This window comes from Ranitomeya imitator, chromosome 3 (assembly GCF_032444005.1).
Source record: "Ranitomeya imitator isolate aRanImi1 chromosome 3, aRanImi1.pri, whole genome shotgun sequence".
Taxonomy (NCBI): domain Eukaryota; kingdom Metazoa; phylum Chordata; class Amphibia; order Anura; family Dendrobatidae; genus Ranitomeya; species Ranitomeya imitator.
In genome coordinates, this window is record NC_091284.1 from 488,803,607 (window position 1) to 488,826,222 (window position 22,616).

Genomic DNA, 22,616 nt, shown 5'->3' on the forward strand with positions numbered 1-22,616 from the left:
GAGAATCATAATGGCAGGTCATTTTTAGCATTTAGTGAACCTAGCAAAAAAGCCAAACAAAAAACAAGTGTGGGACTGCACTTTTTTTGCAATTTCACCGCACTTGGAATTTTTTTCCCGTTTTCTAGTACACGACATGCTAAAACCAATGATGTCGTTCAAAAGTACAACTCGTCCCGCAAAAAATAAGCCCTCACATGGCCATATTGACGGAAAAATAAAAATGTTATGGCTCTGGGAAGGAGGGGAGTGAAAAACGAACACGGAAAAACGAAAAATCCCATGGTCATGAAGGGGTTAAATTTCGATACCACTTCATAATTCTATAAACGGATATGGCAAGAAAATATACGTACACCAGCAAGTGCTGAGATGAGTAATTTACAGAAAGGTATATAAAAAAAAAAAAAAAAAAAAAAAAATCACAAGCTTTCAACTTCTACATCTATGACAAGATAGAACTTCATGAGCACCAACTGCCGTCTCCTATTTCAGTACTGAGAGTTAAAGAGCAATCCAGGAGGATAAAAAGGCAGATTTCTCGGATAATATATTATATAATAAACTATATAACATTTTGTAGACTAATGTTATGCAACACATAAAATTATAAAACACAAAAAATTGCAAATCATTTAGGCTGCGGCTACTTAGTGATTTTGGCCACAATGCAGGTTGTGCGGCCAAAGATCACCCTATGCCTCTGCTACATCACAGTGTAATGCAGTTGCATAAGGTCACACTGTGACTGGCAAAATGCTGCCACTGTTTCAAGCAAGTTGCAAAAACTAGGGTCCAGAAGGACGTTTTTATACTTGCGTGCCACAGTCCTTGTACCATACAGGTCACAATGCAGCCGGTTACCCCTATTAGTTGCATAGAGCCATTTTTGGCTGTGCGGCCTGTGTCATGGCCACCGTTGCTTTGTAGCCCCAGCCTTAAAGTCCTACCTCTGTGAGTGGTATAATAACATTGCACACTCCGTCTTCCTTGCTGGCAAAGCAGAGATAGCTGTCAGAAGTATATATCCTGCCGGGTGTATGGCATCGGCTGAAGGGGGTCCATAGGGAACAATCCACGACATCATACAACTTCTCAATTCTCGGAAGCTTAAACATTGCCCGAAAAAACTCCTTTTGTGCTCTTGCCTCTAGATCCCTTTAAAAAGAAACACCGAGTTCTTGATACAAACTAATATACATGGTCAGTGAATCTACATTATGTGTTCACATTAACAATCGAAAACTTAAGGTACCGTTACACTAAACGACTTACCAACGATCACGACCAGCGATACGACCTGGGCGTGATCGTTGGTAAGTCATTGTGTGGTCGCTGGGGAGCTGTCACACAGACAGCTCTCTCCAGCGACCAACGATCCGGGGAAAGACTTCGGCATTGTTGAAACTGTCTTCGTCACACACGCCGATCCAGCGATGACTGCGGGTGATCAGCGACCAAAAAAAGGTCCTGATCATTCCCCATGACCAATGATCTCCCCCTGACGAAGCCAACGCGAAACGCGTGTTGGGGCTGTGCTGTGTGACCATCCGCTGCCTGCTACATGGGTAAGGAAAAGTGCCAGGAGGAATAAGTTACATTTGACGTTAGATATATAACAATATTTGGTCCTGGGGTTCTTTTTCCTGTCCCATTATATTGGACAGTAGCACTAAGCACTTTATTTTGATTATGGCAGTGAGTGGCTGATCACACAGGTCTGGTACCGTTGTTGCTTTCCCTTGCTGAGCATGTTATGTCAGATATATAGTATTTTATTATGATTGTTGTTAATATGGAAGATTAATAAAATTGATATTTTTATACACTAATTTGGACTTGAACTCCGTTGTTATATATGGTTTAATGATCTCCCAGCAGGGGCCTGATCGTTGGTCACTGTCACACAAAGAAGATCGTTAGCGAGATTGTTGCTACGTCACAAAAAGCGTGACGTTGCAACGATATCGTTAACAATATCATGTGTGTAGGTACCTTTACAGTCACAAAGTACACGTCATGTTATTACATGAGAAAGTTAAAAATGGGCAGAACTCACAGCCCCCTCAATAAGAATATAATCAGAGTAAGGCACCGTTCACATGCAGCATGTATCTGCGACGCTTTTCTTAATGCAAATGAAAAGCTTCTGTTTACAGTACCATAAAAAGCTATGAGATCAGGGATACCTCACACTTGACTGAATGTGAACTCTTTTTTAAATCTGCAGCATATCCATTTTTTCAGTGTTTTTGCAACGTTTTTCTCCCATTGAAAGCATTGAGAAAGTGAAAAAAAAGTTGCAAGAAACACAACAAACATTTTTGCAGCATTTTCACTGTGAATTGGCTAATTAAATTAACTTTATTAAACATGTACTGTAGACAAAGTACACACGTAATCAGCCCCCACACAATCAGCCCCCCAAAAAACAACAAAAATGGCACGAAAATCAAATTAAAAATGTGGTGAAAAAGGGGCGTTTGAACAAAGCGTTTTTACTTTTTTACTAGGTGGTGTTCAAAAGCGAGTTTTTCCAAGGGAACGGCTTTAGCAAGTACCACTTCTTTGGGAAGTTTTTGTAGGAGGCATTTTTCTTGAACAGTTTTAGATGCATTTAGGAAGAGTTTGTTCTAAAGCTTTTTTTTTGCAGGCTTCTGATTGGACGGTGACACGATGTATGAACTGCAAAGTGGATTTCTGATTCCAAGCAATTTTGATACAGACTGTTTTGAGCAGATCTATAGGTCAACTTAAAGTCTGGCAAATAGCATTCATTGTAAGAGAAGTTTCCAAAGGCTTTATATATTACTTCTCAAAATATTTCACTATCAACCCAGGCTATTTTATTAATCTGTGATTTCCTGAAGCAGCACAGAAAACATCCGAGAAACTGCTGATCTGTGAAAAAAGAGCAGGGAGTTAGCCAGGACTCCTTAGGATAACGGAGCCCTAATGGACGCCATTAGGCAACTATTTGCTAGAAAACTGAGCAGTCAAGACTTTCTTACAAACACAAGCCACCAAAGTGGTATTGGCATTTTATTTTAAATAGGGTATATAATTCTAAAATAAAAGAGGGCCACATTTGCATCAGAAATTAAACAAAATATATAATACTACCTGAAAAGCCCGGCGTTGCCTGGGCATAGTAAATATCTGTGGTTAGTTATAGCACCTCACGTCTCTTATTTTCCCATCATGCCTCTCATTTTCTCCCTTAAGGTACCGTCACACTAAGCGACGCTGCAGCGATACCGACAACGATGACGATCGCTGCAGCGTCGCTGTTTGGTTGCTGGAGAGCGGTCACACAGACAGCTCTCCAGCGACCAACGATCCTGAAGTCCTCGGGTAACCAGGGTAAACATCGGGTTCCTAAGCGCAGGGCCGCGCTTAGTAACCCGATGTTTACCCTGGTTACCGTTGTAAATGTAAAAAAACAAACACCACATACTTACATTCCCGGTGTCTGGTCAGGTCCCTCGCCTCCAGCTTTCAGCACTGACTGAGCGCTCACCAGTCAGTGCGGGAAGCGGACGGCGAGGGACCTGACCAGACACCGGGAATGTAAGTATGTGGTGTTTGTTTTTTTTACATTTACAACGGTAACCAGGGTAAACATCGGGTTACTAAGCGCGGCCCTGCGCTTAGTAACTTGATGTTTACCCTGGTTACCAGTGACGACATCGCTGAATCGGCGTCACACACGCCGATTCAGCGATGTCAGCGGGAGATCCAGCGACAAAATAAAGTGCTGGACTTTCCCCAGCGACCAACGATCTCCCAGCAGGGGCCTGATCGTTGGTCGCTGTCACACAGAACAATTTCGTTAACGATATCGTTGCTACGTCACAAAAAGCAACGATATCGTTAACGATATCGTTCAGTGTGACGGTAACTTTACACCTCATTTTCCCCCTCACTCCTCTCATTCCCCCCTAACACTTGTCATTTCAACCTCACATTTGTCATTTTCCAATCACTCCACTATTTTCCCTCACTCCTCATTTTGCACTCACACCCCTCATTTTCACCTCAGTATACACGTTTGTCATCTTCCTTATATACAGTATACACATGTATGTCTTCTCTTGTATATAGTATATACCTGTATGCCATCTCACCTGTAAATAGTATATACCTGCTGTATGTCATCTCCTCCTGTATATTGTATATACCCATGTGTCATCTCCTCCTGTATATATATTATATACCTGTATGTCATCTCTTCTGTATATACTATATATCTGTATGTCATCTCTTCTGTATATACTACATACCTGTATGTCATCTCCTCCTATATATAGTATATACCTGTATGTCATCTCCTGTATATAGTATATACCTGTATGTCATCTCCCCTGTATATAGTATATACCTGCTGTATGTCCTCTCCTCATCTATACCTATGTGTCATCTCCTCTTTTATAAAGTATATACCTGTATGTCATCTCCTCCTGTATATAATATATACGTGTGTCATCTCCTCCTGTATAAAGTATATACCTGTGTCATCTCTTCCAGTATATACCTTTGTCATCTCCACCTGTATATAGAATATACCTGTGTGTCATCTCCACTGTCTATAGTATGTACCTGTATGTCATCTCCCCTGTATATAGTATATACCAGGATGTCATCTCCTCCTGTATATAGTATATACCTGTATGTCATCTCCTCCTGTATATAGTATATACCTGTGTGTCATCTCCCCTGTATAAAGTATATATGTGTGTCATCTCCTCCTGTATATAGTATATACCTGTGTGTCATCTCCTCCTGTATATAGTTTATACGTGTGTCATCTCCTCCTGTATATAGTTTATACGTGTGTCATCTCCTCCTGTATATAGTATATACCTGTAAATCATCTCCTCCTGTATATAGTATATACCTGTGTGTCATCTGCTACTGTATACAGTATATACCTGTGTGTCATCTCCTCCTGTATATAGTATATACCTGTGTGTCATCTCTCCTGAATATGGTACTAAATTGGCAGCCTGATAAATCCCCAGCCAACAGGAAGCCCTCCCCCCTGGCAGTATATATTAGCTCACACATACACATAATAGACAGGTCATGTGACTGACAGCTGCCGGATTTCCTACATGGTACATTTGTTGCTCTTGTAGTTTGTCTGCTTATTAATCAGATTTTTATTTTTGAAGGATAATACCAGACTTGTGTGTGTTTTAGGGCGAGTTTCATGTGTCAAGTTGTGTGTGTTGAGTTGCATGTGGCGACATGCATGTAGCGACTTTTGAGAGATGAGTTTTGTGTGGCGACATGCGTGTAGCAACTTTTTGTGTGTCGAGTTGCATGTGACAGGTTAGTGTAGCAAGTTGTGTGCAGCAAGTTTTGCGTGTGGCGAGTTTTGCGCGTGGCGAGTTTTACGTGTGGTGCCTTTTGAGTATGTGCAAGTTTTGAGTGAGGCAACTTTTGCATGTGTTGCAACTTTTGTGCATGTAGCAATTTTTCCGCGTGTGCAAGTTTTGCGTGTGGCGAGTTTTCCATGAGGTGAGTTTTGCACGTGTGGCGAGTTTTGCGTGAGCCTAGTTTTGCATGTGGCGAGTTTTGAGCGGCGACTTTTGTGTTTCGACTTTTATGTGGCGAGGTTGGTGTATGTGTGGTGAAATGTGTGCTAAGGGTGGTATATGCGTTCAAGCACGTGGTAGTTTGTGGCGCCTTTTGTGTGTGTGTTCATATCCCCGTGTGTGGTGAGTATCCCATGTCAGGGCCCCACCTTAGCATCTGTACGTTATATACTCTTTGGTGCCATCGCTCTCACTCTTTAAGTCCCCCTTGTTAACATCTGGCAGCTGTCAATTTGCCTCCAACACTTTTCCTTTCACTTTTTCCCCATTATGTAGATAGGGGCAAAATTGTTTGGTGAATTGGAAAGCACGGAGTTAAAATTTCACCTCACAACATAGCCTATGACGCTCTCAGGGTCCAGACGTGTGAGTGTGCAAAATTTTGTGGCTGTAGCTGCGACGCCTCCAACACTTTTCCTTTCACTTTTTCCCCATTATGTAGATAGGGGCAAAATTGTTTGGGGAACTGGAACGTGCGGGGTTAAAATTTCGCCTCACAACATAGCCTATGACGCTCTCGGGGTCCAGACGTGTGAGTGTGCAAAATTTTGTGGCTGTAGCTGCGACGGTGCAGATGCCAATCCCGGACATACACACATACACACATACATACACACACACATACACACATTCAGCTTTATATATTAGATGGATGTGCTGACCTAAAATGGGTGTCCAAAAGAAAAATTCTAGATAAATATTTTTAAATTAGTAACATATGCAACTTAGGGTACGTTCACATTTGTGTTGTGTCAGCGACGCAACGCACAACGCATGCACAACGCATGCAAAAACGCATTGTTTTTTGACGCATGCGTCAATTTTTGGCTTGATTTTGGACGCAAAAAAAAAGCAACTTGCTGCGTCCTCTGCACCCTGACGCTTGCGCCAAAAATGACGCATGCGTCACAAATCGCAAGGCAACGCATGTCCATGCGCCCCCATGTTAAATATAGGGGCGCATGACGCATGCGTCGCCGAACCTGTGCCCGACGCAACGCAAATGTGAACGTAGCCTTACAAACACATTTTCTTAAAAGTGCCCCAATCTTTGGCTACAAGCTCTCATCCTTGGCCCCATCAAGTCTCTTCTGTTTTGTATTTGACACAGGATAATAGTGTGTAAGGGGCTTGGATGATTTCAGTAGCTAAGCCAGCCCCCTTGTCTTTCTTTATATCAGCTGGGGGTCATAAAAGTTTAGGGTCACATAGAAATTCCTTATTTTTGAAAGAAAAGCACAGTTTTTTCCAATGAAGCTAACATTAAATGATTCAGAAATACACTCTATACATTGTTAATGTGGTAAATGACTATTTTAGTTGCAAACGTCTGGTTTGTAATGCAATATCTTCAAAGGTATATAGAGGACCATCTCCAACAACCAGCACTCCAGTGTTTTTATGGTAATTTGTGTTTGCTAACTGTATAAGAAGAGTAATGGATGGTTAGAATACCCTTGAAAACCCTTGTGCAAGTATGTTACCACAGCTGAAAACAGTTTGGCTGATTACAGAACCTATAAACCTGACCTTCCTTTTAGCTAGTTGAGAATCTGGAGCATTAGATTTGTTGGTTCCATTAAACTCTCAAAATGGCCAGAAAAAAAGAACGTTCATGTGAAACTCGACAGTCTATTCTTGTTCTTAGAAATGAAGGCTATTCCATGCGACAAATTGCCAAGAAAATCAAGATTTCCTACAACAGTGTGTAATACTCCCTTCAGATGGGAACACAAACAGGCTCTAACCAGAGTAGAAAGACAAGTTGGAGGCCCCGCTGCACAACTGAACAACAAGACATTAGAACCAAAAAACAAGGCAATGGATCAGTAAAATAATATAATAGGAAATACACATTTGTACACAGTGTAATTGTGCACAAAATCCATACCAGATAGGGGTTGATAATAAATCATTAAATGTTTATTATTTAGAAAAAATATATAAATTCACATAGACAAAAGTCTCCAGTGAAGAGGCGACTCCGGGATGCTGGCCTTCAGGGCAGAGTGGCAAAGAAAAAGCCATATCGGAGACTGGTTAATAAAAGGAAAAGATTAATATGGGCAAAAGAACACAGACATTGGACAGAGGAAGAAAAAAGTGTTATGGACAGACAATTTCAAGTTTGAGGTGTTTGGACAACAAAGAAGAAAATTTGTGAGACGTCGAACAGCTGAAAAGGTGCTGGAAGAGTGTCACACACCATCTGTCAAGCATGGTGGAGGTAACGTGATGGTCTGGGGTTGCTTTGGTGCTGGTAAAGTGGAAGATTTGTACAAGGTAAAAGTGATTTTGGATAAGGAAGGCTATCACTCCATTTTGCAATGCCATACCCTGTGCACAGCGCCTGATGGGAGCCAATTTAAGCCTACAACAGGACAATGACCTAAAGCACACCTCCAAATTATGCAAGAACTATTTAGGGAAGAAGAAGGCAGCTGGTATTCTATTTGTAATGGAGTGGCCAGCGCAGTCACAGATCTCAACCCCATTGAGCTGTTGTGGGAGCAGCTTGACCGTACGGTACGAAAAAAGTGCCCATCAAGCCAAACCAACTTGTGAGAGGGGCTTCTAGATGCATGGGGTGACATCTCTCCAGATTACCTCAGCAAATTAACTGCTAGAATGCCAAAGTTCTGCAATGCTGTAATTGCTGCAAACGGAGCATTCTTTGACAAAAGCAAAGTTTGAAGGAGAAAATTCGTATTTAAAATAAAAATCTTTTTTTTTTTAACCTTGTCAATGTCTGGACTAGATTTTCAATTCATTTGGCAACTCATTTGATTAATAAAAGTATGAGTTTTCATGGAAAACACAAAATTGTCTGGTGACCATAAACTTTTGAACGGTAGTGTAGGTGAGGAAGGAACTGCCATATCATTAATAGCTTTACTCTTACGTCTTGCTGTGCCCACAATAAAGTATTTTTACAGACGTTCTGAGCATGTGTTAGTAACACTGAGGGATCACTGTGCAGGAGACGGCATACATTTACAGTGTGTGTACATCATGGTTTAGTGCAGGATTCTCAAACTCAGCTGGGTAAATGGGCTGGGTAAATTTTTAGTGATACCATTACTTCTCTAATTGGCTCTTTGATAAGTTTGTGTGGTTTTTTTTATTCTTTTTAATGGTGTTTATCATATGAGTACAAGTCTTTTTTTTTTTAACTTCCTTTTCGATTTCCCATCCACACTCTATCACAAACTTCCATAACCTCTCTAACCTTATACCCAATAGTAACCACAGATCCATCAAACCGCTGCACGACCAGCTCTGCCCTCGCCTACTGTAACCTCACCCATCCCTTGTAGATTGTAAGCCCTCGCGGGCAGGGTCCTCTCTCCTCCTGTACCTGTCGTGACCTGTGCTAAGATTGCTGTACTTGTTTTTTATTATGTACACCTCCTCTTCACATGTAAAGAGCCATGAAATAAATGGCACTATAATAAATTATAATACACTGCTCAAAAAAATAAAGGGAACACTAAAATCCGACATCCTAGATATCACTGAATGAAATATTCCAGTTGTAAATCTTTATTCATTACATAGTGGAATGTGTTGAGAACAATAAAACCTAAAAATTATCAACATAAATCACAACTAATATCCCACCGAGGTCTGGAGTTGGAATGATGCTCAAAATCAAAGTGGAAAATGAAGTTAATGGCTGATCCAACTTAAGGTACCGTCACATTTAGCGACGCTGCAGCGATCTAGACAACGATCCCGATCGCTGCAGCGACCCTGTGTGGTCGCTGGAGAGCTGTCACACAGACAGCTCTCCAGCGACCAACTATGCGAAGTCCCTTGGTAACCAGGGTAAACATCGGGTTGCTAAGCGCAGGGCCGCGCTTAGTAACCCGATGTTTACCCTGGTTACCAGTGCTAATGTAAAAAAAACAAACACTACATACTTACATTCCAGTGTCTGTCCCCCGTCGCTGTGCTTTCCTGCACTGACTGTGAGCGCCGGCTGGCCGTAAAGCACAGCGGTGACGTCACCGCTGTGCTCTGCTTTACGGCCAGCCGGCGCTGACACAGTGCAGGGAAGCAGAACGCCAAGGGACGCGACAGACACCGGAATGTAAGTATGAAGTGTTTGGTTTTTTTTACATTTACACTGGTAACCAGGGTAAACATCGGGTTACTAAGCGCGGCCCTGCGCTTAGTAACCCGATGTTTACCCTGGTTACCAGTGAAGACATCGCTGAATCGGCGTCACACACGCCGATTCAGCGATGTCTGCGGAAGATCCAGCGACGAAATAAAGTTCTGGACTTTCTGCTCCGACCAACGATGTCACAGCAGGATCCAGATCGCTGCTGCGTGTCAAACACAATGATATCACTATCCAGGACGCTGCAACGTCACGGATCGCTAGCGATATCGTTGTGAAGTTGGTCAGTGTGAAGGTACCTTTAAGTGGAAATGCCTCAAGACAAGGAAATGGTGCTCAGTAGTGTGTGTGGCCTCCACGTGCCTGTATGATCTCCCTACAATGCCTGGGCATGCTGTCGATGAATGGTTTCCTGAGGGATCTCCTCACAGACCTGGACTAAAGCATCCGCCAACTACTGGACAGTCTGTGGTGCATCGTGACGTTGGTGCGAGACATGATTTCCCAAATGTGTTCAATCGGATTCAGGTCTGGAGAATGGGTGGGCCAGTCCAAAGCTTCAATGCCTTCATCTTGCAGGAACTGCTGACACACTCTAGCCACATGAGGTCTGGCATTGTCCTGCATTAGGAGGAACCCAGGGCCAACCGCACCAGCATATGGTCTCACAAGGGGTGTGAGGATCTCATCTTGGTGAGTAATGGCAGTCAGGCTACCTCTGGCAAGCACATGGAGGGCTGTGCGGCCCTCCAAAGAAATGCTACCCCACACCATTACTGACCCACTGCCAAACCGGTCATGCTTAAGTATGTTGCAGGCAGCAGATCGCTCTCCACGGCGTCTCCAGACTCTGTCACGTCTGTCACATGTGCTCAGTGTGAACCTGCTTTCATCTATGAAGAGCACAGGGCGCCAGTGGCGAAATTGCCAATCCTGGTGTTTATAATTCATCAGTCCAGTGGTTTTGCCAACACAATTTGACCCTTATTAAATATAGAAGTAACTCAGTTCTTAAGCTTGCCAGTTTTTTCTTGCTTCTCTCACATGACCAACTGACTGTTCACTTGCTGCCTAATCATCCCTTTTCAGGTGCAATTGTAACAAGATACTCACTGGTAGTCACTTCATCTGTCAGTCATTTTCATATTATACCTGACTGGCGCTGCTTCATACATTTGGCAAGAAGTAGAAACACATGGTTGCGCAGTGCATCAAGGGCAGAAAATAAAACACTCAATTGTCCAGACACATTTTGTCTAGATGGAAAGTAAATGCATTTGCATGAGTTAGTATTTACAATTATATGAGCTCTGGCAAAGATCACAGCCGGGTGGGTGATGCAGATGCACCTGTTATCTTTTCATCAAGGGAACGCAACTCCACTGCCTCCAACCCACAGCCCAATTGTCTGATGAGTGATAGACAAGACCGTGGCTACTTTCACTACTAGACCAGTTATTGGAGAACCGTGAGCGTATTGCATGTATGGCTGCGATTCCAAAGCATGGAATATACGTAGGCTACTTACCGGTAGCAGTGTTTTTTCAGGAGCCCATGACAGCACAACGAGAGAGGGGATCTGCCCTTCAGGGACAGGAAACCTACAGACATAAAAGGGCGGTACCTCTCTCCCGCATCAGTTGGTTCCAGAGCATGAGAGGACCCCCTTGGTTAGTAACACAGATACAGCATAACCTTTGGTACAATGTATTATGTGAGTGAACGTATAATTTTAAAGGAAAAACGAAAGTGTTGAGCCATTTGAGAAAGAATAGGGTAGGGAATATAAGGGTGCTGTCATAGGCTCCGGAAAACACACTGCTACCGGTAAGTAGCCTACGTATTTATTCAGTCGCCATGACAGCACAACGAGAGACTTTCAGAGAAGTAAGGAAATATTAGGGAAGGATAACAGCCTCAAGTACCCTTCTCCCAAACGTGAGGTCAGAGGAGCTACCCAGATCTAGTCTATAGTGTCTAAGGAAAGTAGATGGAGAAGACCGTGTGGCCGCCTTACATATGTCTTCAATCGACACCTCGGACCTCTCCGCCCAGGATGTTGCCACGGCTCGAGTGGAGTGGGCTTTTATACCCTCTGGGATCTCCACGCCACCTGCTGTATAAGCGAGAGAAATCGCCTCCCTGATCCATCTGGCTAGTGTGTTTTTAGATACTCTTAGACCCTTTCTAACTCCCTGGTAAGATATAAATAAGGAGTTATCTTTTTTCCAGGTATTTGTAACTGAAATATATTTAAGGAGACATCTTCTTACATCTAAGGAATGAAATTTATGTTCCTTATCATTAGTGGGATTAGAACAAAATGAAGGTAGAACCACCTCTTGTAACCTATGAAATTTTGTGGCAACTTTTGGAAGATAAAGGGGATCAGGTTTCATAATAACTCTATCCTCCCTAAACTGCATGTATGGCGGTTGCCTAGACAATGCTTGTAGATCACTAACCCTTCTTGCAGGCGTGAGCGCAACTAAGAGGGCTGTTTTAATCGACAGGATTTTTATTGGAATAGTATCAATAGGTTCAAATGGGGCTTGCGTTAAGGCTGAGAGTACGAGATTTAGGTCCCATGGAACTATCTTTTGTTTAATGATTGGTCTGGATCTAGAAACTGCCTTGAAGAACCTAGATATCCAGTGATTGCTGGCTAAGTTAGAATTGTATAGCGCCCCCAGAGCCGAAACTTGAACTCTGAGAGTGCTAGTGGCTAAACCCATTTCTAGACCCTTTTGTAAAAACTCTAGAATTTGATTAATACAAGGTTTCTGGTCAATTTGTGCTCCCGAAATTGACAAGAAATTTTTCCAAACCCTGACATAGATGTTTGTCGTAGAGGTTTTTCTACTTTTTAGAAGTGTATTAACAAGATGTCTAGAGAACCCTTTCCCCCTTAGTAACGACCTCTCAAATTCCACGCTGCTAGGTGTAAATTGGCTACTCGTGGATGGAGTATTGGGCCCTGGGAGAGGAGGTTTGGTAATTCTGGAAGAATCCATAGTTGAGTGATAGACATCTTCCTTAGCCAAGGAAACCACGATCTCCTGGGCCAGAACGGGGCTATCAGGATTACCCGGGCCCTGTCTTCCCGTATCTTCCTCAGAACCATTGGAATTAGGTTTAGAGGGGGAAAGGCAAATGCAAGACTGAAGTACCATGATATTAGAAGAGCGTCCACTGCATACGGGTTGTCTCTTGGATTTAATATATAAAGTAATGTAGCGGCGCTAGTGACACAGCATAAAAAAGCAGCAAGTACCTCCTTACCACATAGGAGGAAGCAGGGAAAATAATCTATAACTGATGAAAAAACTGATTGACACTAGGGGAGGGAGCCAAGACTATTTAATACCAGCAGAGCACAGCGGGAGCCTACCCTGAAGAAGGATTCCGTGGTAATCCGAAACGCGTTGGTTTAATTTTGGCTCCCCCAGTGCTCCGTACCTCCGACAGGGGCACCAGCGCTTTTAATCTCTACAAAGGACGGTGAAGGCACTTACCTGCATCGCTTCTTACTGGCATTTTCCACATTCACCTGATGTGCATCCTGCGGCAGGTACGATTTCTTTCCAGGTTCTCTGATATGTGCATTCATTAGGACGGGATTATTTTACTTTAGGGCTAAATGTGTATATGATCTTAGATACCAATTTTTAGGATTTCCGCTACCTTAATATATATTTTTTTCATTTATATGCTTCCACTTTCAGACCTTGAATAGTGTATCCATTATTACATACAATCAACGTCACCATCCATTTATTTGTATCTTCCTCCTCCTCATCAGGTAAATTACAACTATTATTATTTTTGGCCTCTTTTTACATGCATTTCTTAGCGCAAGTTTGATTGATTGATTTTTTCATCAGTTATAGATTATTTTCTCTTGGATTTAAGGAGCAGAATTGGTGTAGTTTTTTGTTTTCTCGGTTGGCAAAGAGATCTATTTCTGGACATCCCCATAAATGCACAATCTGATTGAAGATGGTCAGATTTAGTGACCAATCCCCCTGTCTGAGCTTGTTGCGGCTTAGATAGTCTGCCATGGTATTGAGCTTTCCCTTTATGTGAAGAGCCATGAGAGAAAGTAGGTGATTCTTGGCCACCTGAAAAATACGATCCGCGACCTCCATTAATGAACTGGACCGCGTACCTCCTTGATGATTAATGTAGGCTACTGTTACCTGGTTGTCTGAGAACAGCCTGACGTGTCGACCCTGTATAAGAAAACTATTTAAAGCGTGTTCTACCGCTAAAGGTACCTTCACACTAAACAACTTCACAACGATATCGCTAGCGATCCGTGACGTTGCAGCGTCCTGGCTAGCGATATCATTGTGTTTGACAGGCAGCAGCGATCAGGATCCTGCTGTGATGTCGTTGGTCGCTGCAGAAAGTCCAGAACTTTATTTCGTCGCTGGACTCCCTGCAGACATCGCTGAATCGGCGTGTGTGACGCCGATTCAGCGATGTCTTCACTGGATGTCTTCACTTAGTAACTCGATGTTTACCCTGGTTACCATCAGAAAAGTAAAAAAAACAAACACTACATACTTACCTTCCGCTGTCTGTCCCCGGCGCTCTGCTTCTCTGCACTCCTCCTGCATCCTGTGTCAGCGTCGGCCAGCCGGAAAGCACAGCGGTGACGTCACCGCTGTGCTTTCCGGCCGCTGTGCTCACAGTCAGTGCAGGAAAGCAGAGCGCCGGGGACAGACAGCAGAAGGTAAGTATGTAGTGTTTGTTTTTTTTACTTTTACGATGGTAACCATGGTAAACATCGGGTTACTAAGCGCGGCCCTGCGATTAGTAACCCGATGTTTACCCTGGTTACCGGCATCGTTGGTCGCTGGAGAGCGGTCTGTGTCACAGCTCCCCAGCGACCAAACAGCGACGCTGCAGCGATCGGCATCGTTGTCGGTATCGCTGCAGCGTCGCTTAGTGTGAAGGTACCTTAACAGTTCTTTTAGATTTGAAGATGAGTCTTGTTGCGACTGGGACCATAGTCCCTGGACCCAATTATTTTCCAAGTGTGCCCCCCATCCCTTGGAGCTAGCATCTGTAGTCATTATCCTAGTTATATGATTTGTCCAGGGAACTCCCCTACGTAAATTTGAAACGTGTGTCCACCAATTTAGTGAATGAATGGATTCAATAGATAGTGAAAACTTGCTGTCAAGATGAGCTCGTAGTCGATGAGAGTTATGTAGGACATCCCACTGTAGTGTTCTGGTGTGATATTGAGCCCAGAGAACCGCCGGAATACAAGATGTAAGTGAACCCAAGAGTGACATTGCACCTATTACAGAGACTAAAGGATTGTTAATCACCCTTGTGGCAAGCAGTTTTATATTATCCACTTTTGAATCTGGCAGGCGACATTCCCGCCGACTAGAGTCTATAACTAGACCCAGAAATTCTTGTGTTTTTAAGGGCTGTAAATGAGATTTTTTAAGATTAATAATCCATCCTAATCTGTGCAACGCCGCCATCACCTTCTCTAATTGGTCTTTACAATGTGATTCTGAATGTCCCACAATCAATGAATCATCTAAGTAGGGAATTAATAATATGTTCTGCTCGTGAAGGTGTGAGATAACCTCTACCATGATTTTTGTAAATACACGGGGTGCGACCGTGACTCCAAAGGGAAGTGCTCAATATTGAAAGTGCTCTATTGTGCAAGCAAGTGAAATCGCCACCCTAAGAAATTTCTGATGATCTACGTGTATTGGGACATGATAGTAAGCGTCTTTAAGATCTAAGACAACCATGAAGCAATTGTTAAAGAGAAGTTTTATTGCCATCTTTACAGACTCCATTTTGAAGGATGGAACCAACAAAAAAATTGTTCAGGCCTTTTAAGTTGATTATGGTGCGAAATGATCCGTCAGGTTTTCTGACCAGAAACAAAGGGGAATAGAACCCCTTACCTCTTTCCTCCGCGGGCACCTTGATCAGAACCCTTTTTTGTTGAAGTTCCTGAACTTCCGATTCAAGTGCCAATTGTTCTGCAGAGGAAGAACGGATAGGTGTCAGTTTAAATTTGTCCTGAGGAACATGATGGAATTCGAATCTCAGACCTGCTTCAATAATGTTTAGAATCCAAGGGCTATTGGTAATTTGTATCCAGGCAGGGTAGAAGGCTAAAAGCCTACCCCCCACCTGGTCCGCCAGTCATTGTGGTTTTTTAAAGTCCCGAGAGGAATTAAACATAAATCCTCTACCTCTTCTCCTGTTGCTGTCATATCTGGTAGAATCTCTGTTTGAATCTGTTTGACCTTCTGCAGTTAGACCATCCTCTATTTTAGACCCGTCTATAAAAGCGTCTTCCTAAGAAAGGAAATCGTTTTTTATTATCTCCTGCCTTATCCAACAGTTCATCCAGAACTGGTCCAAACAAATGAGATCCTTTACAGGGAATGCTACACAACTTTGTCCTAGCCTGTAAGTCTCCTGGCAAACATTTTATCTACAGCGCTCTCCGGGCTGCGTTAGACAAGGCTGAAGATCTGGCGGCCAGTTTAACAGAATCCACCGATGCATCCGAAAGGAAAGCTGCTGCATCCTGAATTATAGGCATGAAAGATAAGATCTCATTTCTGGGAACCTTATCTTTGAGCTGATCTTCTAGTTGGCCAGGCACACCATCAACGACCGAGCTGTGCCAGTGGCTGCAATTACTGGCCTTAGGGAACCTGCTGATGTTTCCCAAGCACCTTTAAGGAAAACGTCAGCTTTCCTATCCAGTGGGTCTCTCAGATTTCCTAAGTCCTCAAATGGAAGAGAGGTCTTTTTGCACGCCTTGGCCACTGCCGCATGCAATTTCGGAACCTTGTCCCATGAGGATGATGCTTCTTCCTCGAAAGGATATCTCCTTTTGAACGCTGGGGGAAGCGACCCCTTCCTTTCGGGTTTCTTCCATTCTCTCGAGATCAGTGACAATCTTATCCACTACTGGAAAAGATCTTCCGGTTTTCCGATCCAGACCTTTGAACATTATGTCCTGAATGGAACATTCTGACTGGGTCTCCTCAATCCCCATCATATTATTGACCGTTTTGACTAGGTGGTTGATCCTATCGAGCGACAAACAGGCCCGGCTAGACTCCATGTCCTCTGACAAGGAATACGACGGGAGGGAATCTGAGCTCAGTTCACCCGAGTCTGAATTTATAACTGAGACTGGGGATGTAACTTCCTTCCTCTTTTTGGCGTCCGTTTTATGCGACCTGGACCTCATGGAACCTCTGACTTCTTGCCTAACCATCTGTCTTAGCGTAGACGTAAGGTCAGGGGCCTCCTCCTCAATTAGGTGTTGTATGCAGGATCTACATAATCTCTTTTTATGCCCATCTGGAAGTGGCTCTGCACATTCGGCACACTCCCTATGCTTGGCTTTAGAAACACATTTCCTCCCCTAGTAAGGAAAGAGGGAATATAAGGAGGGACAATAATCAGTAAGCGAACTTTCACGTAGATCACTTACCCAGCCCTCCAGCGTATGGTACCGTAGTTGGGGGGTCCTTTCTAGCCGGTGACTCTTTACGTCCTGAGGACTTATTTGGTTTTGACTTCTGAGCCCCTTTAACTCCACCAGCGCGACTACTGCCACTAGAGCGTCGCTGGGAGATCACCTGAGGCTCCTCCAACTCCTGAAGTTGCGGCTGCTGCTGTCCGTCCAGCTGCGATGTTCCCTTTGGCGATTCCATTATGATAATGGCCAGGAACACCTTGCGGTCCTCATACAACGTTTAAAATATGCCCCCAGGGTACCGCCCCCGGATGGGGGTCAGCAGGATCTCCAAGTGGTGTGTCCGGTACCTCTGTCGTTAACAGGGTGTGCTCTCCTCCCTCCCCCCGGACCCCGCCGTCGACCAGTGTAATCGCCGCCCCTCCCGAGACAAGGCCAGCTAGGACGCCGGAGCGCCGCCATCGGCCGGAAGGATGCTACTGCGCATGCTCTGCCGTGTCATCAGAGCGCGCCGCCCAGCCGCGTCATCCGAACCCGCCCCTTCCGATCGCGACTGCGGGCTTGCAAACCGATGCGCGACCGAGGATGTCAGCGTCTCCCGGACCGACGCACACGCTTCCCACAAGGTGCGGACAGACCCCAGAGGCCCCAGCAGACGGGCCACCCAGGAAGAGACCCCTATACTCACCAGGTACGCGTGACTACGTAGACCACAACAGAAGATAGCCCCATGTTATTTAGGCTGCTTCCTCCTGCTGTCACCGACACCAACAGTTCCCCTGCCGTGTGGTGCTTCCAACCTCTTGACCAGGCCGAGGTAAGGGACCCCCGCTACCTGAATCGGCCTGTCAGGAGTGGGACTTTTTTTTATCTTCGACCTTCTTGCCAAGGCCTGCCTGAAGAGGTTCCAATGTTGGGGACAGGAAACCAACTGATGCGGGAGGGAGGTACCGCCCTTTTATGTCTGTAGGTTTCCTGTCCCTGAAGGGCGGATCCCCTCTCTCGTTGTGCTGTCATGGCGACTGAATAAATACATATATATACCCCCAGTACACTCACTGCCATATCGACAATAACAAAAGTAACTACTCTTGGCCACCACCAATCATTTATACAGGCCGACTAGACACCGGTTATGGGCAGTGTATATGTTGTTGCACTGTTGCAGGATATTCCGAGCAAGGGGCTACTTCCCTATCCCCAGAGCTAGGGGTGCCTACCTATCCCTGATCCCCAGATTACTTCTGATTGTGAAGACACTAGGGCTACCTGCCTTGCTGAGCTCCTAAATCAGTACTTATCTGTCCCCTTCCCCACCCAGGGAAGTGGGGAGTTGAAGTGTATAAGAATACACAAACCAGGGAAGATGTACAGGGAAAAATGAAAATATCAATCATACAAATATGCATGCACAAACAAGAGCGGAAAACCAGTAAGTAAAGTAAGGAAAAACCAAATAGGAGCGGATGAGGATATGCACACAGACAAATCACCAGGCAACAGTCTTCTGAACAACACTCCAAACGCCTCCTCAAACAACTAAAACCTCCAACTCCAGGGGGGAGCGCGGCCGGGTGTCAGCTGCGATCCGGCACTATGTACCAGGAGCGGTCACGGACCGCCCCCGGCACATTAACCCCCGGCACACCGCGATCAAACATGATCGCGGTGTGACGGCAGTATAGGGAAGCATCACGCAGGGAGGGGGCTCCCTGCGTGCTTCCCTGAGACCCCCGCAGCAACGCAATCACATCGCGTTGCTGCAAGGGTCTCTTACCTTCCTCCCTGCAGCAGCCCCAGATCCAAAATGGCCACGGCATCCGGGTCCTGCAGGGAGGGAGGTGGCTTACCAAGTACCTGCTCAGAGCAAGCGCTTGGTAAGCCTGCAGCGCTGTAAGTCAGATCGCTGATCTGACAGAGTGCTGTGCAAACTGTCAGATCAGCGATCTGTGATGTCCCCCCTGGGACAAAGTAAAAAAAAAAATTTCCACATGTGTAAAAAAGAAATAATTCCTAAATAAAAGGAAAAAAAACTATTCCCATAAATAAATTTCTTTATCTGATTTAAAAAAAAAAAAAACAATAAAAGTACACATATTTAGTATCGCCGCATTCATAACGACCCAACCTATAAAACTGTCCCACTAGTTAAGCCCTTCAGTAAACGCCGTAAGAGAAAGAAAAAAAAACGAGGCAAAAAACAATGCTTTATTATCATACCGCCGAACAAAAAGTGGAATAACACGCGATCAAAAAGACAGATATAAATAACCATGGTACCGCTGAAAACGTCATCTTGTCCCGCAAAAAACGAGTCGCCATACAGCATCAGCAAAAAATAAAAAAGTTATAGTCCTCAGAATAAAGCGATGCAAAAATAATTATTTTTTCTATAAAATAGTTTTTATCGTATAAAAGCGCCAAAACATAAAAAAATGATATAAATGAGGTATCGCTGCAAACGTACTGACCCGAAGAATAAAACTGCTTTATCAATTTTACCAAACGCAGAACGGTATAAACGCCTCTCCCAAAAGAAATTCATGAATAGATGGTTTTTGGTCATTCTGCCTCACAAAAATCAGAATAAAAAGCGATCAAAAAATGTCACATGCCCGAAAATGTTACCAATAAAAACGTAAGCTCGTACTGCAAAAAACAAGACCTCACATGACTCTGTGGACTTAAATATGGAAAAATTATAGCTCTCAAAATGTGGTAACGCAAAAAATATTGTTTGCAATAAAAAGCGTCTTTCAGTGTGTGACGGCTGCCAATCATAAAAATCCGCTAAAAAAACACCACTATAAAAGTAAATTAAACCCCCCTTCATCACCCCCTTAGTTAGGGAAAAATTTAAAAATTTAAAAAATGTATTTATTTCCATTTTCCCATTAGGGTTAGGGCTAGGGTTAGAGTTAGGGCTAGGGTTAGGGGTTGGGGCTAGGGTTAAGGCTACAGTTAGGGTTGGGGCTAAAGTTAGGATTACATTTACGGTTAGGAATAGGGTTGGGATTGGGGTTAGGGGTGTGTCTGGGTTAGAGGTGTGGTTAGGGTTACCATTGGGATTAGGGTTAGGGGTGTGTTTGGATTAGGGTTTCAGTTATAATTGAGGGGTTTCCACTGTTTAGGCACCTCAGGGGCTCTCCAAACGCGACATGGCGTCCGATCTCAATGCCAGCCAATTCTGCGTTGAAAAAGTAAAACCGTGCTCCTTCCCTTCCGAGCTCTCCCGGGTGCCCAAACAGGGGTTTACCCCAACATATGGGGTATCAGCGTACTCAGGACAAATTGGACAACAGCTTTTGGGGTCCAATTTCTCCTGCTACCCTCGGGAAAATACAAAACTGGGGGCTAAAAAATGATTTTTGTGGGAAAAAATTTTTGTTTTATTTTTACGGCTCTGCATTATAAACTTCTGTGAAGCCCTTGCTGGGTCAAAGTCCTCACCACACATCTAGATAAGTTCCTTAGGGGGTCTACTTTCCAAAATGGTGTCACTTGTGGGGGGTTTCAATGTTTAGGCACATCAGTGGCTCTCCAAACGCAACATGGCGTCCCATCTCAATTCCTGTCAATTTTGCATTGAAAAGTCAAACGGAGCTCCTTCCCTTCCGAGCCCTCCCATGCGCCCAAACAGTGGTTTACCCCCACATATGGGGTATCAGCGTACTCAGGACAAATTGTACAACAACTTTTGGGGTCCATTTTCTCCTGTTACCCTTGGTAAAATAAAACAAATTGGAGCTGAAGTAAATTTTTTGTGAAAAAAAGTTAAATGTTCATTTTTATTTAAACATTCCAAAAATTCCTGTGAAACACCTGAAGGGTTAATAAACTTCTTGAATGTGGGTTTGAGCACCTTGAGGGGTGCAGTTTTTAGAATGGTGTCACACTTGGGTATTTTCTATCATACAGGTCCTTCTCAAAAAATTAGCATATAGTGTTAAATTTCATTATTTACCATAATGTAATGATTACAATTAAACTTTCATATATTATAGATTCATTATCCACCAACTGAAATTTGTCAGGTCTTTTATTGTTTTAATACTGATGATTTTGGCATACAACTCCTGATAACCCAAAAAACCTGTCTCAATAAATTAGCATATCAAGAAAAGGTTCTCTAAACGACCTATTACCCTAATCTTCTGAATCAACTAATTAACTCTAAACACATGCAAAAGATACCTGAGGCTTTTATAAACTCCCTGCCTGGTTCATTACTCAAAACCCCCATCATGGGTAAGACTAGCGACCTGACAGATGTCAAGAAGGCCATCATTGACACCCTCAAGCAAGAGGGTAAGATCCAGAAAGAAATTTCTCAACAAATAGGCTGTTCCCAGAGTGCTGTATCAAGGCACCTCAATGGTAAGTCTGTTGGAAGGAAACAATGTGGCAGAAAACGCTGTACAATGAGAAGAGGAGACCGGACCCTGAGGAAGATTGTGGAGAAGGACCGATTCCAGACCTTGGGGAACCTGAGGAAGCAGTGGACTGAGTCTGGTGTGGAAACATCCAGAGCCACCGTGCACAGGCGTGTGCAGGAAATGGGCTACAGGTGCCGCATTCCCCAGGTAAAGCCACTTTTGAGCTACAGAGAAGCAGCACTGGACTGTTGCTAAGTGGTCCCAAGTACTTTTTTCTGATGAAAGCAAATTTTGCATGTCATTCGGAAATCAAGGTGCCAGAGTCTGGAGGAAGACTGGGGAGAAGGAAATGCCAAAATGCCTGAAGTCCAGTGTCAAGTACCCACAGTCAGTGATGGTGTGGGGTGCCATGTCAGCTGCTGGTGTTGGTCCACTGTGTTTCATCAAGGGCAGGGTCAATGCAGCTAGCTATCAGGAGATTTTGGAGCACTTCATGCTTCCATCGGCTGAAATGCTTTATGGAGATGAAGATTTCATTTTTCAGCACGACCTGGCACCTGCTCACAGTGCCAAAACCACTGGTAAATGGTTTACTGACCATGGTATTACTGTGCTCAATTGGCCTGCCAACTCTCCTGACCTGAACCCCATAGAGAATCTGTGGGATATTGTGAAGAGAAAGTTGAGAGACGCAAGACCCAACACTCTGGATGAGCTTAAGGCCGCTATTGAAGCATCCTGGGCCTCCATAACATCTCAGCAGTATCACAGGCTGATTGCCTCCATGCCACGCCGCATTGAAGCAGTCATTTCTGCCAAAGGATTCCCGACCAAGTATTGAGTGCATAACTGAACATTATTATTTGATGGTTTTTTTGTTTGTTATTAAAAAACACTTTTATTTGATTGGATGGGTGAAATATGCTAATTTATTGAGACAGGTTTTTTGGGTTATCAGGAGTTGTATGCCAAAATCATCAGTATTAAAACAATAAAAGACCTGACAAATTTCAGTTGGTGGATAATGA

At 43.9% G+C, this 22,616-nt stretch overlaps 1 protein-coding gene across 4 annotated transcripts in view; it reads right to left on the reverse strand.

Annotated features, from left to right (window-relative positions):
* The window catches only part of TBC1D8 (TBC1 domain family member 8), a 138,624-nt gene that overhangs the window by 57,655 nt on the left and 58,353 nt on the right, over window positions 1-22,616 (reverse strand). For all 4 annotated transcript variants that reach the window (XM_069757599.1, XM_069757600.1, XM_069757601.1 and 1 more), the window contains one exon: window positions 951-1,158. In XM_069757599.1, the coding sequence (XP_069613700.1) occupies window positions 951-1,158 (208 nt within the window). The remainder of the gene's footprint in view (window positions 1-950; window positions 1,159-22,616) is intronic.